This window comes from Phoca vitulina, unplaced genomic scaffold (genome assembly GCF_004348235.1).
Source record: "Phoca vitulina isolate PV1807 unplaced genomic scaffold, GSC_HSeal_1.0 scaffold22, whole genome shotgun sequence".
Taxonomy (NCBI): Eukaryota; Metazoa; Chordata; class Mammalia; order Carnivora; family Phocidae; genus Phoca; species Phoca vitulina.
The window spans coordinates 11,128,655-11,147,152 of NW_022589725.1; the positions used below are offsets into that span (position 1 = coordinate 11,128,655).

Here is an 18,498-nt window from a genome sequence, read left to right on the forward strand (position 1 = left end):
AAAGCACTTACCTCAAGAACTTCACCCTGGAGGAAAAACTTAGGGAAAAGGCACACATTAGTCTACCTATAGAAAGATCATTCTTGGCCAAAACTTAAATGTAAAAATACAGCTAGAACACTGACCTAAAAGGGTCTTTTGACACTTACCTGAGGATCAATTCCCAAACAGAATATTATTTACAATCACAGTATGGACAGCTACATCCCTAGTGTATGGCTGGAATACGCACCTGGTCTACATGGGGTAGGTGGAGGTGGTCGTGAAGGTCTTGGAGGCCTAGAAGGTTTAAAACCACCATTTGAGAGTGATGGAGAATTATTCCCATTGACCTTCCTATTTTCACCAGCCCCTGCATCCTCAGGCTCATCTGATCCATTTGTGTTTGTTCTGAGTAAGAAAGGGTGAAACGGAAGGGAAAACAAATGCTCTTTGAATTTAACAAAAATAAGAAGACCAGAACTTAAAATTTCTGGTCAGCCTTATCAAATACATAAATAGCCCTTGGGTAGAGTCTTATATACAACCCTCAGAGCCCACCCAGATATAGAGTAAGGGGTTGCCGAAGGGCACAGAAACACTTGTGAACCTTCAAAACTATTAGGTATGGTGATTCGGATTTCAAGTAAGTCTTTGGAGGCCCTATAAGCAGGAACAGAGTCAAATTCTCAAAATCCCAATACCTTAGAAAGGGCACTATTTTATTATGAGCACAGATAACATCACCATCATTTTCTTGGTTTCCACTGGCTCTTGATATTATTCAATTTTGGGATAGGGCTGACTGTTCTGTGGCAGAAGAAAGAAGTACTTATATCCCAGAGAGAAGATGCTTTCTCTCCATCCCAGGAAATGGTATACAAAACGCTGAAAATTAGTATCTAGAGCAGAGGTGCCCACAGACCTTTTTTTTAAAAGGAGGTATCATTTCTTCAAAGCAATGACATTAATTGAGGGAAAGAAAAGAAAGGGGAAAACAATAACAGGAAACATCAGATTGAAAGTCATTACCATGGTCAGCTAAATATAGTTGATTCTTTTCCCAGAGGGATCTTGTCATGAATTAGAAAGCAAAGAGTGAGTGTAACCAGTTTGAAGATGCCTCAGCTAAGACTCTGCTATCTACTACCTGGTAAGCAGCAAACTACTACACAGTATTAATTCAATACTTTACTGGACCTTCAAAATAAGCCTGAACAAAGTAAAATCTAATTGATTCAGGAAATTAAAATTGACAGACAGCACCATATATTAAATCATTTTCAAACTATGTTCCCCTAAAGTTCTTTAGGGCCTTTCTATTCAAAGTATAGTCTTAAAACAGAAGCAAGGGCAACATATAAGAGCTTATTAGAAATGCACAATCTAGGGGCAATTGGGTGGCTCAGTTGCTTGGTTTTGGCACAGGTCATGATCTTAGGGTCTTGGGATCAGGATTGAGCCCTGCATCAGGATCCGAGTCTGCCTGTTCCTCTCCTCTCCCTCCCCCTCTGCCCCTCCCTTCACTCACAAGCATGCTCTCTCTATAATAGATAAAATCTTAAAAAAAAGAAAAAAAAAAGAAAAAGAAATGTACAATCTTGCACTCCACTCCCAGGATCCACTATATCAGAACTAGCCTTTTAATAAGATCCTCAGGTGATCTGGGCAAATAGTAGGATATGACAAGACTGCTTTGGGGGTGACTCAAATGCTTATTTTGAATAAAAGGAACAGGTCAGTAATTGGCAGTCGGCACCTGGTTAGTGCTGACTGCCCACAGGAAGGCCAAGCCACCCCCAAAAATGAACTGAAGGCAGGAGGAGGAGTCAGCTTTGACACTGCTCCCCCTCCCCTAGGTGCTGAGTTCCAAACCCATTTTGAGTAGTATGCCTTTTTAAGACTCTTGAGTATTGCCTCCCATACTATTTCAAGAGATTACTAATTAGTTCTTAATGGTTTTGTGTTTTTTTTTAAAGATTTTATTTATTGGGGTGCCTGGGTGGCTCAGTTGTTAAGCGTCTGCCTTCAGTTCAGGTCATGATCCCAGGGTCCTGGGATCGAGCCCTGCATCAGGCTCCCTGCTCCACAGGAAGCCTGCTTCTCTCTCTCCCACTCCCCTGCTTGTGTTCCTGCTCTCGCTATCTCTCTGTCAAATGAATAAATAAAATCTTTTAAAAAAATTTAAAAAAAAAGATTTTATTTATTTATTTGACAGAGAAAGACACAGTGAGAGAGGGAACACAAGCAGGGGAGTGGGAGAAGCAGGCTTCCCACAGAGCAGGGAGCCCGATGTGGGGCTCGATCCCAGGACCCTGGGATCATGACCCAAGCCGAAGGCAAAAGCTTAACGACTGAGCCACCCAGGCGCCCCAGTTCTTAATGTTTTTAAGAAGTAATGTTTTTTAAAAGATAGACAACAAATGATAGAATGGACCAAAAGTAGGAAATTGAGGTTTCTAGCTCTGACTCTGCTAAGTTAGATGACCAAAGAAAAGTCACTTAATCTTTTTTTTTGAGAGAGAGGGAAAGTGGGGGTGGGGCAGAGAGTGGGGGAGAGAGAATCTTAAGCAGGCTCCATGCCCAGCAAGAAGCCCATCACTGGGCTCTATCTCACAACCCTGAGATCATGACCTGAGCCGAAATCAAGAGTCGGATGTTTAACAGACTGAGCCACCCAGGCACCCCAGTTACTTAATCTCTTTGCACCTAGTGCTAGTCAAGTTTTAGGAATATTTGAGTAAGGAGGAACATTCAGGGCATGAGATAAATCTGTTATTACAAAGGTGCAGCAAAAACTGGACTCCAAAAATGCTATGTTCTCTTGAGGATTAAAATCTTGGGAGATTTTAACATCCATGCTGTTTACTCTTCTAACAACCTGGCCTCAGTTTCTCAACACTGTTATCCTACAACCTGGGTAATATGATGGCTCCTTAAATTTCCCTGATGCTTAGAATTGCTCCTGCTTCCTAGGTCTTTAAATTTTCAAATCTCTCTACCTACATATAGCCTTCTACTCCTTCTGCTGCCTCCTACTTTATCTGTGATTCACTCCCATCATGACCTTTAACACCCTCTATCTTCATAGTCCATCAGCTTCCTTCAAGTCCCACTTGGGCTCCACCATAGGCTACTACTTCCCCTAGTGTCTTTAATTCCTTCACTATTGCCCTACATCCCCCAGCCCCAAGCAATTTTTCCACTACAACTAATCCTTCATTTACTTTTTCTACTACTATTCTCTGGGGCCTAAAAGTAATGATGATGTTCCACTGGCAAAATCAGGTGTTATTTAGCAGAGTAAATAAAATAAACTAGTAAAAAAAAAAAAAAGTACCAAATTAAAGGGGCAGTCTGTTCTATAAAAGGTCCTTATAAATTTTCCACTGTGCCCAGTAAGGAAAAGTCCAGAGGTTTTCTTTTCCAATGTCTACAATATACAGTCTTTTCTTCCCCCCTGTTAATGTATGTGCTGCCGAGGTGAGCACTTTTTTTCCTGTTAAAAAGAAAAATCACAGCTCAAATCTCCCGGGAGCTAAACAGTTAGAAATAACAGAGGACTATGACAACTTAACACCATGGATTCATTGGGATTGGTGTACTGATGTTAAAATTAACAGTAATAAAAAAAAATAATAGTAATCTGGTAGGGCAAAGGACTTTTACTAGGTGCTATACAATTAAAAAGACCTATGCAAAAGACAAAAATTAAAATTGTTTCTTGAGTCTCCATCTTCTTATCCTGGCAGACATCAGTTTCCTAAAGCTTGCTCGTTTTAGAGATTGAGGCAACAAGTGCTACAGCTGACCTTATTTAACAACTTCAACTGGACTACCCACACTGCTTGGAAATCGATCATTTTCTACCTATCTAATCTACTCTTGACCACTTGCCCAATCTGTAGATGTCCCTGATGTTGCCTCTTCCCTAACATGATGATTATCTGCTATCCTTCAACTGTCTCATCTACCTTAAAACTTCTCTACTCTGAAGTGGCAGCAGGTGCCATGTCTGGCCACAAAGATGGCAGAAGCCCCTGAAGCAGGCCAAGGAGATGGACGAGGAAGATAAGGCACTCAAGCAGAAACAGATGAGGGGCAGAAAAACTCAAGGAGCTAAAAGCAATGGCTGCGGGGAAGGGTCCCCTGGCCATAGGTGGAATTAAGAAATCTGGCAAGGGGCGCCTGGGTGGCTCAGTCGTTAAGTGTCTGCCTTCGGCTCAAGTCATGATCCCAGGGTCCTGGGATCAAGCCCTGCACTGGGCTCCCTGCTCCGTGGGGAGTCTGCTTCTCCCTCTCCCACTCCCCCTGCTTGTGTTCCCTCTCTAGCTGTGTTTCTCTCTGTCAAATAAATAAATAAAACCTTAAAAAAAAAAAAAGAAATCTGGCAAAAAGTAAGCTGTTTCTTGTGCCTGAGACAATGGTGTTCCTAATTCCACTCCTATTTAAACATCTGGATTCCCTATCTGTTGTAATATCTATTGCCAACTATAGCTAGAATAAGTCTTGTCTTAGATCCTGCTGTACATTTAAGAATAAACTTCTGTTAAAAAATAATAAATAAAAAAAATTAATCAATCGTAAAAAAATTCTCTGTGCCGCTAATCATTTTCACTTCTCTGTTTCCCTTTTTTGGGGGAAAAAGAAATTTCTTCACTCATTCAAGGCTAATTTGTCTGTGTGTCCTTGATTTCAGCCTATATCCTCTAGGACTTTCCATCATCATTTAACACCTTTCTTGTATCTTCCATCATCTTCCTTCTTCCAGATCTTTCCTCTCCCTTCACAAATATAATCAAACCCCTCAACCTAAAACACTTCCTCAATCCTAACTGCTCTTCAGAGCTGTTCTTTTTCTTTTTAATTTAATCTCTACACCCAATGTGGGGCTCGAACTCATGACCTCGAGATCAAGAGTCACATGCTCTACCAACTGAGCCAACCAGATGCCACCCCAAAACTGTTTGTTCATTCTGTTCCTTCATTATGATTTTTTGTATTTACGCAATTAATGTATTTAGTAATTTTAATTTTCCAAAGACATTCACTCTTTCAAAGTGAAAAATAACTTCTAATCATAAAAATCACCTTCCGTCCTACATTCTGGAGATCATTACCACTAAGACATGGACTCCCATTTCTTGCCAATCCTATTTCATTGGCTGTGTATGTGATTGTTAAATGTTTCATATCTTGAGCAAATCTGTGTTTGTTTTGTTATTCATTATATACCGCACACTTCCCCAAATTACTCAAAACCTTTTATAATATCTAATGACTACAGAATACTCTAATGTATAGACATGTCATCACTCAAACATTTTTTCTTCTCTTTTGGTGGTGGTAGTGGGAGGTGGGTTTCTTTTTTTTTTTTTTTTTTTTTTTTTTAAAGATTTTATTTATTTGTTAGAGAGAGAGAGCAAGCACAAGCAGGGGGAGTGGCAGGCAGAGGGAGAAGCAGGCTTCCTGCTGAGCAGGGAGCCCAATGCGGGACTTGATCCCAGGACTCTGGGATCATGACCTGAGCTGAAGGCAGACACTTAACCGACTGAGCCACCCAGGTGTCCCTAGTTTGTGTAATATTCTACATCTTTTGTTGTCATTTCAACAATCTGCACAGCATCTTTACCAGGAGTAGATTCGATCTCAAGAAACCCCCTTTCTTTACTTATCCATAAGAAAAACTCCTCGTCTATTTAAGTTTTATCATGAGATTGCAGCAATTCAGTCACATCTTCAGGCTCTGATTCTAATTCTAGCTCTCTTGCTATTTCCACCACGTTTGCAATTACTTCCTCCACTGAAGTCTCAAACCCCTCAAAGTCATCCATGAGGATTGGAATCAATTTTTTTCAAACTTCTGTTAATGTTGATATTGTGACCTCCCATGAATCACAAATGTTCCTAATGGCATTTGAATGTTTAATCCTGTCCAGAGGTTATCAATTTATGTTGCCCAGATCCATCAGAGAAATCACCATCTACAGCAGTCATTAAGAAATACATTAAGAAATATATTTCTTGGGACGCCTGGGTTGCAAGGTAGGTTAAACATCTGACTCTTGGTTTCAGCTCAGGTTGTGATCTCATGTTCATGAAACAGAACCCCCCACTGGGCTCCATGCTCAGCCTGGAGTCTGCTTGAGATTCTTTCCCCCCTCTCTCTGCCCCTCCCGCTCGTGTGCACTCTCCCTCTCTCTGAAACAAAGCTTAAAAAAAAAAAAAGAAATTATTTCTTAAATAATAAAACCTGAGAAGTCAAAATTACTCCTGGATCCATGGGCTACAGAATGGATGCTGTGTTAGCAGGCATGAAAACATTAATCTTGTTGTATATCTCCATTAGAGCTCTTGGGTGACAGGTGCATTGCCAATGAGCAGTAACATTTGCAAGGAATCTTTTTTCTGAGCAGTAGATCTCAAGAGTGGGCTTTAAATATTCAATAAACCTTGTAAACAGATGCACTGTCATCCAGGTTTTGTTGTTGTTTATAGAGCACAGGCAAAGTAAATTTAGCATTAATTCTTAAGGGCCCTAGGATTTTTGGAATGGCCAATGAGCACTGGCTTCAACTTAAAGTCACCAGCTGCATTAGCCCCTAGCAAGAGTCAGCCTGCCCTTTGAAGCTCTGAAGCCAGGCACTAACTTCCTTCCAGCTATGACAGTCTTAGTCGGCATTTTCTTCCAATATAAGGCTGTTTCGTCTATATTGAAAATCTGTTGTTTAGTGTAGCCACTTTCATGAATTAGTCAGATTTTCTGGATAACTTGCTGCGGCTTCTACATCAGCACTTGCTGCTTCACTTTGTACTTTTATGATGATGGATATGGCTCCTTTCCTTAAACCTCATGAACCAAACACCACTCACTTCAAACTTCTCTTCTGCAGCTTCCTCACTTCTCTCAGCCTTCATAAGCTTGAAGAGAGTTAGGGCCTTGCTCTGGATTAAGCTTTGGCTTAAGGGAATGTTGTAGCTGGTTTGATCTTCTATCCAGACTACTAAAATGTTCTCCATATCAACAATAAGGCTGTTTTGCTTTCTTATCATTTGTGTGTTCACTGAAATGGCACTTTTAATTTCCTTCAAGAACTTTTCCTTTGCACTCACAACTTGACTATCTGGTGCAAGAGCCCTAGCTTCTGGCCTATCTTTGCTTTCAAAATGCCTTCCTCGCTAAGCTTAATCATTTCTAGTTTTTGATTTAAAGTGAGAGACATGCAATTCTTCCTTTCACTTGAGTACTTAGAGGCCACTGTAGGGTTATTAATTGGCCTAACTGTCATAACTCCAGGAATAAGGAGGCCCAAGGAGAGGGAGAGAGAGACGGAAAAGCCTGTCAGTGGAGCAGTCAACACACACACAACATTTATCAGTTAAGTTCACCATCTTATATGGGCACAGTCTGTAGTACCCCAAAACAATTACAATTGTAACATCAAAGATCACTGATCACAGATCACCACTACAAATATAATAACGAAAAAGTCTGAAATAGTGCAAGAATTACCAAAATGTGAGTGACACAAGTGAGTGAATGCTGTTAAAAATAATGGTGCTGATAGATTTGCTCGCTGCAGGGTTGCCACAACCCTTCAATTTGTGAAAAACAAAATATTTGTAAAGCACAACAAAATGAAGTATGTCTGTATTTACAAACCAAAATCTCCATCTGGCCCCAACCTATGTAACATTAAAAATAACTAACATTTATTGAGGGCTAAGCACTTACGTGATTTAAAAAAAAAAAAAAGTCCCACTTTAGGTCACAGTAAAGCATAACAATTATGAATTGAGGCTCTGCAGGTCAGGCAATCCCAGGTTCAACTATGCTACCACAACATTAACTCAGGTAAGTTCCTTTCCCTTTCTAAGCCTCAGTTTTCTGATACCCATAAAAATGATACATACCTACCTACTTCATAGAAATGTTCAAGAGTCATTGAAATGACAGGAAACATGCTCAACATACTGCCTGACATATAAGAGGCAATAAATACTAACTGGTTGATTCTACTCTCAAATTCACCACCTGCCAGTTTCCCTTTCAATTACTCTATTTTTAGCTATTTATGCATGCTGTGACTGAAGATCTCCAACAGAACACCCTGTGTTGTTCCCCCTCTCCATAACTGTTTTTCTTCCTTCCACCTAGAACTCCTTCCCCTCTCCAATTCCCCAAAGCATGCAAAGCCAAATTATAATTATGCTTTATGGTCTTACGTCAAATGCCATTTCTTCCATGAAGGTTTTAAACGTTTTATATACTGATAATAAACATTTTTTTAAAACCATCATGCATTGGGCGCCTGGATGGCTCAGTTGGTTGGGTGACTGCCTTCAGCTCGGGTCATGATCCCAGGGTCCTGGGATCGAGCCCCACATCGGGCTCCCTGCTAAGCAGAGAGCCTGCTTCTCCCTCTCCCTCTGCCTGCCGCTCTGCCTACTTGTGCTCTCTCTCTCTCCCTGTGTCAAATAAATAAATAAAATCTTTAAAAAAATAAAAAAAATAAATAAAACCATCATGCATTATTTTCTTATAATAAACAAAAATTTTTAAAGTTCAACAAAAGAAACAAGATTCAAACTAGTTCTAAAGTAAAAGAGTATGAGATTAAGGCAGAATGACAATTCTGCAAGGCGAGATTTTCAAGAAATAGACTTCGTTACGTAACAAAAAATTTCCCATAATATTTTGTTGTAATCTAAGAAATAGCTATATGTCTAACCATAGTGGTTCTCAAAGTATATGGCCTGGTCTAACATCATCAGCATCACCTGGAAAAATGAGCACAAATCTTGAGCCCAAACCTAGACATAGCAAATTGGAAACTGGAGATAAGACACAATCTGTGGTTGAACAAGTCTCCCAGGTGATTCTGATGCACTCGGAAGTTTGAGAAACACAGCCACACTAAATTGCACTGGTGGTTTATTTCAGTTCCTTTAATAAGTGGGTATATGAAACTAAAACCTGAAATGGATTTTGAAAACATGGAAACCTATACGATATACAGAATTGTCAGTGTGAACTTACCACTACCAACTGTCTTTTAAAAGGAATTAGTTACAAAGTATGTGCTTTACTATGGCTTTGTTCCTCTGCTCCACAATCTTACAAACCTCTCCTTATCTCATCATACGTATATATCTAACTTACACATAAGCCTGGATGTTTATAGACAGGATAAAGAACCCTGGAGAACCAAGATGCTAATACAATAAGGTCATAACAGTCAGGAAGGTACTTGTAATAACAAAATCTTGAATACTAGGCACTGATCATCTTGAACTTCATAAAAATGACAGAAGACAACACTGAGAAACATAAAACATCCAGACATGTTACAGAGAAAAGCAGACTAACAACACTATATTCACAATATACACAGTGCCTGAATTAGGACAAAAAAGTAAAATAACCTAAGGTTGTTTAGTCATCTTCCTAAATGATAACTGGGGCAACGGATTGGAGGAGAGGGGCACAAAGCCCTTGCCCACTGGGTATATATATTGCCCTGCTTTTTAATCTTATAGTTAAGAAGTTTGCAAATAAAAGCAAAGGGGAAAAGCCAGTCATGGCCATGATTATTGCGGAGTAACATTCAAAAACATCTGACAATTTACAAAATGCTTTTCAAACCCATCACCTCGGAGGTATGCTCTCTGGAATAAAAGCTAATGCAAAGGAATTCATGCTTAACACAAAAGACAGGCTCAAAGATTACTCTGGCAATCTCAAAAACCTGTAAGACACTATTCCTCAGATTATTTATGACAGTGATTCACTTGGGAAGATGTAAAGCATTGATTAAACAGATGGCATGAAGCTAGGCTCTAGGAACGCCTTTGCAAGAAATTTATAGTTGTCTAGAGTAGTTTCATAACGTATTTTAAGAATGAGATTTGTAGGGGCACCTGGCTGGCTCAGTTAGTAGAGCAAGTGACTCTTGATCTCAGGGTTGTAAATCTGAGCCCATTGGGTGTAAAGATTACTTAAAAAATAAAAAAAAAAAGATACTTGCAAAAAAAGAAACAAAATGACTTAACCTTTCAAGGAGCATACAAAATTCTATCACATTCTCACTAATGGAAAATAAGGATTTATTATGCAAAAGAGTTCTCAACTCATGAATGCAAACAAATATTAAAACATTATTATGCAGAAATTTTCAGGAATTCAAAAAACTTCTATTAAACATATAACTAAAAAGAGGCACAAAAGGCTTATGTTCCAGTCTACAGAGATATTTATATAATTTTAAAAACCTTTTCTATTGCTTTTTAATCACACTGAGCAAGAAAAGCAGTTATTATTGGGGTGCCTGGGTTCAGTTGGTTAAGCATCAGACTCTTGATTTCAGCTCAGGTCATGATCTCAGGGTTGTGAGATTGAGCCCTGCATTGCTGGGCTCCACACTGGGCATGGAGCCTGCTTAAAATTCTCTCTCTCCCTCAGTTCCTCCCACCCTTCTCCCTTAAAAAAATTAAAAAATAAATAAATAAATAAAGCAGTTACTAATCCCTGAACAAGATGTTACTAGTCCTTAATATTTCACCTCTTGTGAGATTAGTATGAGAGATGAGTCTTTGTCGCAGGAGTGACTCTGAAGGTAGATCTCTATTAGATAAAAGACAATAGTTTCATATACTTTAATTTCCCCAAAGATCTTGCTGAGTTGTCTTTTCCTTTAACTTTTTATTATGAAATTTTCCATACATCACAAAAGTAGACAGACCTAGTACAACAAACTCCCTATCAACTCAGCTTCAACAACCATCAACATTTTGTTCTACTTGCTCCACCTCTTCTCTCCTGCAACACTTGACGCTCTAATACCTCATCTCTTGGGGTATTTTCCCTTATGTTCTGTGATACTGCTTTTCTATTCTTCTCCTCTGATCATGACTTCTGTGGTTCATCATCTTCCTACTCACTGCTTACTCAGTTTCGGAAAAACAAAGAATTCAATGGGATTTTGTAACGCTTTAAGATACATTACTTACTGCTTTAAGACTAGAAGCATTTCCTTTCCTAAGTTTATCTCTGATAATCAGCTTCTAGGATAACTACTAAACACTTAAAAGTTTAAGTCAGGGGGCACCTGGGTGGCTCAGTCCGTTAAGTGGCTGGGCCGACTCTTGATTTTGGCTCAGGTCATGATCTCAGGGTCCTAGGATGGAGCCCTGCGTCAGGCTCTGTGCTCAGCTGGGAGTCTGCTTAAGATTTTCTCTCTCTCTCTCTCTCTCTCTCTCAAATAAATAAATCTTTGAAAAAAATTTTAAAATAAAAGTTTAAGTCAGTTAACACAACCCAAGGCATTCAACATTTTTCAGGCCCCAGACCTCAAGGCAGATAGGTACATGAAAGTACTGAATCTATTGGCACCTGGCTGGCTTAGTCAGAAGAGCATTTGACTCTTAATCTGGGCATCATGAGTTTGAGCCCCATATTGGGTACAGAGATTACTAAAAAAATAAGTAAATAAACTTAAAAAAAAAAAAAGTGCTGGGGCGCCTGGGTGGCTCAGTTGGTTAAATGTCTGCCTTGGGCTCAGGTCATGATCTTGTGGTCCTGGGATTGAGCCTGCATCATCGGGCTCCATATTCAGTGGGGCGTCTGCTTGCACCTGCCCTGTACCCCTCCTTCCCTCCTCCCACACTCCCCACTCATGCTAGCTCTCTCTCTCAAATAAATAAAATCTTAAAAAAAAAAAAAGTGCTGAATCTAGGGTAATAATGAACAGCTGGTACAAATCTCTGCTCCTTCTAACAAAGGCCCAAAAGATACTACAGATCATGACGACCTTCCCCATATACTGAAAGCTTATATCCCAGCTTTCCTAGAAAAAAAATTTAACAGTCCAGTGATGGCCCTAGGATTCTGAACTCCCTGCTATTGTAAAAGTGCCAATATATTCACTTTCTACAAGCTGAAGGAAATACTAGCAATTCAGGTATCCCTGGCCTACTCTGGAGAACTGCAATCAGATGAGTTAAGAGTCCTGAAACATTCACAGATACTTCCTTTCTTACCCTGAGCCCTGAATTTTTTTTAAAAGATTTTTTTTTTTTTAACTAATCTCTACACCCGATGTGGGGCTCAAACTCACAACCCTGAGATCAAGAGTTGGATACTCCAGGGGCGCCTGGGTGGCTCAGTCGTTAAGCGTCTGCCTTTGGCTCAGGTCATGGTCCCAGGGTCCTGGGATCGAGCCCCGCATCGGGCTCCCTGCTCGGTGGGAAGCCTGCTTCTCCCTCCCTCAATCCCCTCTGCTTGTGTTCCCTCTCTCACTTGTCTCTGTCAAATAAATAAATAAAATCTTTAAAGAAAAAAAAAAAAAAGAGTTGCATACTCCAGCCATTGAGCCAGCCAGGAGCTCCTGAGCTTTGAATTTTCTGACCCTTGTTTATTCTTATAGCAGTCTGAACTTTTGTTTTAGTCAAACTAAAATTTTGACTACAATTAATATTCGTTCTCCCTTGTCTCTTCTTATATTCTGTGGTAAAGCAACAAGTGAACTCTTACCTTGTTTCATCCTTGGGTCTGGAGCCATCATCATTCTGTGAAGCACCTTTAACATCAATAAAATTTACACAGAAAATGAAATTCAAAAAGTGGTTTTCACCTTCTTCCTAAACATGCAAAGCCTTTCATTAAATCTTGTAGAACATACTATAACTTAAATTTCAACATGATAAAAAAAAAATTTCAACATGATATTTAAAAGGAAAATGTGATAAATGTTCATGTGACTGAAATTAGAAAAGTTTTACCAAAATGTTGTGTCAATGCTGATTATGTGTAAGAGATGTTAATTAGTCAAGGTACTATTACTCATGTCCTACTTCTGCCTTTTGAAATATATGTTTGCTTGATTCTAATTCAAATCTAATACTTCAGCCATCTTTTATATTCCAAGTATCTCACAAAAAATTCTGATCACCATCAGGATGATGGATAAAACAGACTTTGAAAATAAAAAAACTAGTAACATCTCTCTTATGCAAGGGCCTGGCAAACAACTTCAAGAATGGGAAAGGCACCAATTAATTTCAAAGTGGCAAATTAATGTCACAAATTTCACACTTTCTTCCAATTTTATTCATGGAAAATATTCTGAGGATTCAGTAAGGGACTGTGCACTATAAAAGTATTAAAGAGTAGGCATAGTGATCGCAGCAAAAATAGTAAGCAGAGAAGGAAAAACTATAAAATGCAGAAACAAGAATTCAAGCTTAACAGTCTACATCAATGTAGTTAAAGAACAATAGTCCCTAAATACAGTCATAGTTTTAAACAGTAAAATCATCACTATTATTGCTCCAAAGCATAATTAATGGATTAGTTCATTTAAAAAATGTTGAATCACCACTACACTATACTGCCTCAGCAAGGTTGGCAGGTATAACATCTTGTCTAGAAATATTACATTAAAAAAAGTGGGGGCATAAAAGATACAGCATAAGGAAATACAGTCAATAGTATTTTACTATTTTGTTACCATACAACAAAATGGTATGGTAACAAAATATCCAGAAAAAAACAAATTTTTGGAGATAAAATAGATTAGTGGTTGCATGGGGTTAGAGGTTAAGAACAGAATTTTGTGTAAATAAGTTAAGAGGGATCTTACCAGGGGGATGAAAACATTCTAATCCTGATTTACAGTAATGGCTGGACCACTCAGTTAAATTACTAAAAATCATTAAATTGTAGACTTGCAATGAATGCATTTTATGAAATATAAAATACACTTCAATAAAGCTTTTAAAAACATGGTACAATGAAATGCACTTTAGCTGAAAAGGGCACATTTCAGTTTTACAAGAATTATTTTTATATAGAATATATTCACCTACAATAGCTGATGAGACAAATGAAATCAGAAAAGGAAATAAAAATATACAGCATTAGTTACTACAATCAGTCATTTAGGATCCCACTTTTCTCAAAAATTAAGAAAATCATTTGGAATATTCTATTTAAATCTACCAATAAGTGCCACTTCTAAACTTCTTTTATTACACAGAAGCATAGTGTTTAATCACAAGGACTTTGAGGCCAGACTGCCTGGTCTGTATCGTAGCTTCATCATGTACTAACTTCATGACCTTAGAAAAGTACACTTGATTTTCCTGTGCCTTTTACCTCACATATAAAATGGGAAGAATAAGGACACCTACTTCATAGAATAGTTGTGAGGATTAAGCATAAATATTTAGAACAGTGCCCAGCACATAAGCACTCCATAAATATTAGCTATTACTGTTTCTCAAAATTTACATTTCATCAGTATGTATAGACAAGGGCCATTTTTGTTCAATCTTTTATTTCACTTCAATACAGAGGTGAAGCCATAACTCTGAAATGTATGGCATAAATTAAATAGACCTAATCCTGTGTTTCCAGAGAATAGTTTTGTTTTTGTTTTTTTTTAAAGATTTTTTTTTTTTTTAATTTATTTATTTGACAGAGAGTGAGACAGCAAGAGAGGGAACACAAGCAGGGGGAGTGGGAGAGGGAGAAGCAGGCTTCCTGCCGAGCAGGGAGCCCAATGCAGGGCTCGATCCCAGGACCCTGGGATCATGACCTGAGCTGAAGGCAGACGCTTAACAACTGAGCCACCCAGGCACCCCGAGAATAGTTTTTTTTTTTTTTTTTTAAGATTTTATTTATTTATTTGAGAGAGAGAGAATGAGAGACAGAAAGCACGAGAGGGAAGAGGGCAGAGGGAGAAGCAGACCCCCCACTGAGCAGGGAGCCCGATGTGGGACTCGATCCCGGGACTCCAGGATCATGACCTGAGCCGAAGGCAGTCGCTTAACCAACTGAGCCACCCAGGCGCCCCCGAGAATAGTTTTTTTAAAAGACACAAAATATCTGACACTTACACAATGAATGTCCAAGAAGGAAACAATGACCATACTTAAAAGTTTGCATTTTATAAATGTATTGTTCTTTTAAAGTATTCCTGCTCCAAATTTCCTCAACAAAAAATGGGATTTCTAAATGCACACATTTTACCCACAGGACACTTTGGAAGAAGATCTACAAAGATCTCTTCTATTCAGGGAGCTACTCAAAAGGGCTTTCCTGCCACAAAATAATAGCTGGTAGATGAAGCAGTTTAACACACTGTTCTATTTCCTGAGTGCCTAGCAATCTTAAAAAGCAAAACAAACAAACAAGTGAACAGATACTAGAGCCGGAACAGGGTGCAGGAAGCAAATATGAAAAAAAAAAAAAAAAAAGTTATCCTGATGGCTATTATCAGCTCTGAGATGGATCAGAAACAAAGGCTTGGGATCCTGTAAAGGAGCTGAAGTGTTCCCAGGTATGTAGCATACCCTGGCACTAGCAGAAGCAAAAGAAACTTTCTCTGGGGCAATTAATCCCCAGTTTAGGCCACTGATTCCCAAAGACAATAATAAAAAATAAACTGGCAATCAAAGAGTAGCAAAAACATAAGAAAACAAGCCTCAATGAAGGAGAGACATAAAAACATATCCCCAAAGATTTCTGATATTGGAATTTCTTTATATATATATATATCGGAATTTTCAAATGAATATAAAAAAACTGTTATCAAAAGAAAATTAACAAGCAAAAAACAAGAAACTATCAAACAAGCACCAGCAATTCCATTCCTAGAAATATACCCAAGAGAAATGAAAACATGTGCACAAAGAAACTTGCACACAAATGTTTATAGCATCATTATTTATGACTCATTAAAGGCAAAAGGTGGAAAATTTTAAGTCACATGTCCACCAGTGGAAGAAAGGATAAACAAACTGTGGCATATACTATTCAGCTGCAAAAAAGGAAGAACTGATACATGCTTCAACTTGGATAAACCTCGAAAACAACATGCTAAGAATCCAGACACGAAAGGTCACGTACCCTCTGAGAAACAAACTGAGGGTTCTAGAGGGGAGGGGAGTGGGGGGATGGGTTAGCCTGGTGATGGGTATTAAGGAGGGCACGTTCTGCATGGAGCACTGGGTGTTATATGCAAACAATGAATCATGGAACACTACATCAAAAACTAATGATGTAATGTATGGTGATTAATATAACATAAAAAAAAAAAAAAAAAAGGTACTGTATGATTCCTTCTTTATAATATACCCAGAATAGGCAAATCCACAGAAACAGAAAGCAGATTAGTGTTTACCAGGTGATGGGGGCGGGGGGGGGGAAGTGATTATAGAATGGACAATGGTTCATTTTTCTGGGGTGATGACAAAGTTTTGAAATTAGAAGTGGTAGGTACTATCATTATGAATATACTAAATGCCACTGAATTGTATACTTTGTGAGGTTAATTGTATGTTGTGTAAATTTCACCTCAATTAAAAGAATCACAACAAAAACGGTCATATTTGAAGAAAAAATAAGTGCTATAAAGCTGAAAATGCACATATCAATATGTACCAACAATTCCATTCCCAAGTATATACCCTACACAGACTCTTCAACCTGTGTACCAGGAGACATATAAATGTATAAATGCATAAATATTCAATCTGTGACTGTCCATAATGGCAAAAAACTGGGAAGAAACCAAATGTCTTTTGACATAAAAATGGATAAATTGTGGTATATTCACCTAATAGATTATTATACAGCAATGAAAGTAAGTTACAGATACAGTAATATGGATAAATCTTAAAAGGCAAAATCTACTTTTATAGAGCTCAAGAAAAAGGGAAAGTAATACACTGTTTAGGGACATGCATATGTATTAAAAAAAAATTTTTAGGGGCACCTGGCTGGCTTAGTCAGATTACTTAAAAATAATAAAAAATCTTAAAAAATATTTTTAAGCAAGGATGTGATAAAATCTAAACCAACAATGATCATATTATATAGCCTTAATACTTGGATTTTTTGGTTTTGTTTTTCAGGATTTCAAATATTTTATTATAGGAAAAAACTTAGGAAAAGGATGATATCCTTTTCTGGTTTTATTCATTTGGTAAACAAGTATTTATTAAGCATCTACCTGTGTCAGCCCTTCTAAACACTGGGAAAACATTCAGGGAAACAGAAAAACAACCCCTATCCTCATGGAGCTCACACTAAACTAAATATATTAAAGTTACACATAATGTAAAATATAATAGAAGGCAGAAATAGGATAGGAAATAGAATTTTTCTATGGAGAAAAGAGACAGGACTTGATGAGAGGGCTGTTGAAACATTGGACAGATGGCTGGGAAAGACCTTGCAGAGAGGGTGACGTTCCAAGTGAATCATAAGGAATACTGAAGGAAGAGAGCTCAAGCCGACAGAAGGAAACTGTAATGGCCCTAAAGCAGGCGTGTTCCTGGAGTGTTCAAGAAACCACAAGGAGAGTGGTGTCACTCAAGAAAATTGCATAAGAGAGTAAGAGATTAAGCCATCAATGTAGAAGAGCTTTGGATGTGGGGCCACAATAGGCCTTATAGACTTTTAAGGTGCTATAGAAAATCACTGGGAGCTTGGGGCAGGCATCTGACAAGGTCTGTCTCATGTTTTCACAAAACTACTCTGGCTGTGCATTAAAAAAAAAAAAAGGCCAAGGGAGAATAGGGGTGGACATCACTCTCCAGCCTTCTTTTCCTGCTCTGTGCCCCACAGGGGTAACTGTAGGACATATATTAACCACTAATTGGCTTCTTTGGCTCTGGCTTGCATTGGGTTCAACTAATGAGACACAGGGGAGATTGGGAGGAGACTAAGATTTATCTCTTTATTACCCTCTTCTGCTGTTTCAATACTTGGATTTTAAAGTAGAACTAGTGGAAAGTTTTCTTGGCTTCTTGAGGAGGGCAAACTCGTTAATGTTCTGAGCATACATAGAAAAACAGTCAAAGATAAGTCAAGTAAGTTTCCCTCCATAAAATCATTAGTTGGTGCCCAGACCCCACTGAGATCTAGTAATTTCAAATAATATTTGGGAAAGCAAAAAATTTAAGCTAGTTTCTTAGAATCTATTATACTGATAAGAAAACATTATAGATATATTCATATAAAAATCGCTATTTATATTAAAATTAAAAGGAACCACAAAAAAAACTAGAGTCTAACACAAGAAAGTAAGATAAAGTCAAAACGGAATGGAACACACAATAAGAAGCAAAGGTCAGGGCGCCTGGGTGGCTCAGTCAGTTAAGCGTCTGTCTTTGGCTCAGGTCATGATCCCAGAGTCCTGGGATCGAGCCCTGCATCCGGCTCCCTGCTGAGCAGGAAGCCTGCTTCTCCCTCTCCCACTCCCCCTGCTTGTGTTCCCTCTCTTGTTGTGTCTCTCTCTGTCAAATGAATAAATAAAATCTTAAAAAAAAAAAAAAAGAACCAAAGGTCGCATGTGCTGAAAAACCTATCCCTAAAATAATTTTAAATACATCAAGAGTATACATGGTAAAGAATAAAGATCTTTACAAGAGTATGCTCCTTATTTATAATCATGAATTTAGAAGTAAAATAGATTTTTATTTGTCTTTAGGAAAAATAATGTCTTTGACAGT

General features: G+C 38.3%; 1 protein-coding gene across 3 annotated transcripts in view; it reads right to left on the reverse strand.

The window, feature by feature from the left end:
• The window catches only part of ITCH (itchy E3 ubiquitin protein ligase), a 117,604-nt gene that overhangs the window by 44,456 nt on the left and 54,650 nt on the right, over positions 1-18,498 (reverse strand). For all 3 annotated transcript variants that reach the window (XM_032420023.1, XM_032420021.1, XM_032420022.1), the window contains 2 exons: positions 12,512-12,557; positions 233-390 (listed from right to left, as the gene is read on the reverse strand). In XM_032420023.1, coding sequence (XP_032275914.1) covers positions 233-390; positions 12,512-12,557 — 204 coding nt within the window. The remainder of the gene's footprint in view (positions 1-232; positions 391-12,511; positions 12,558-18,498) is intronic.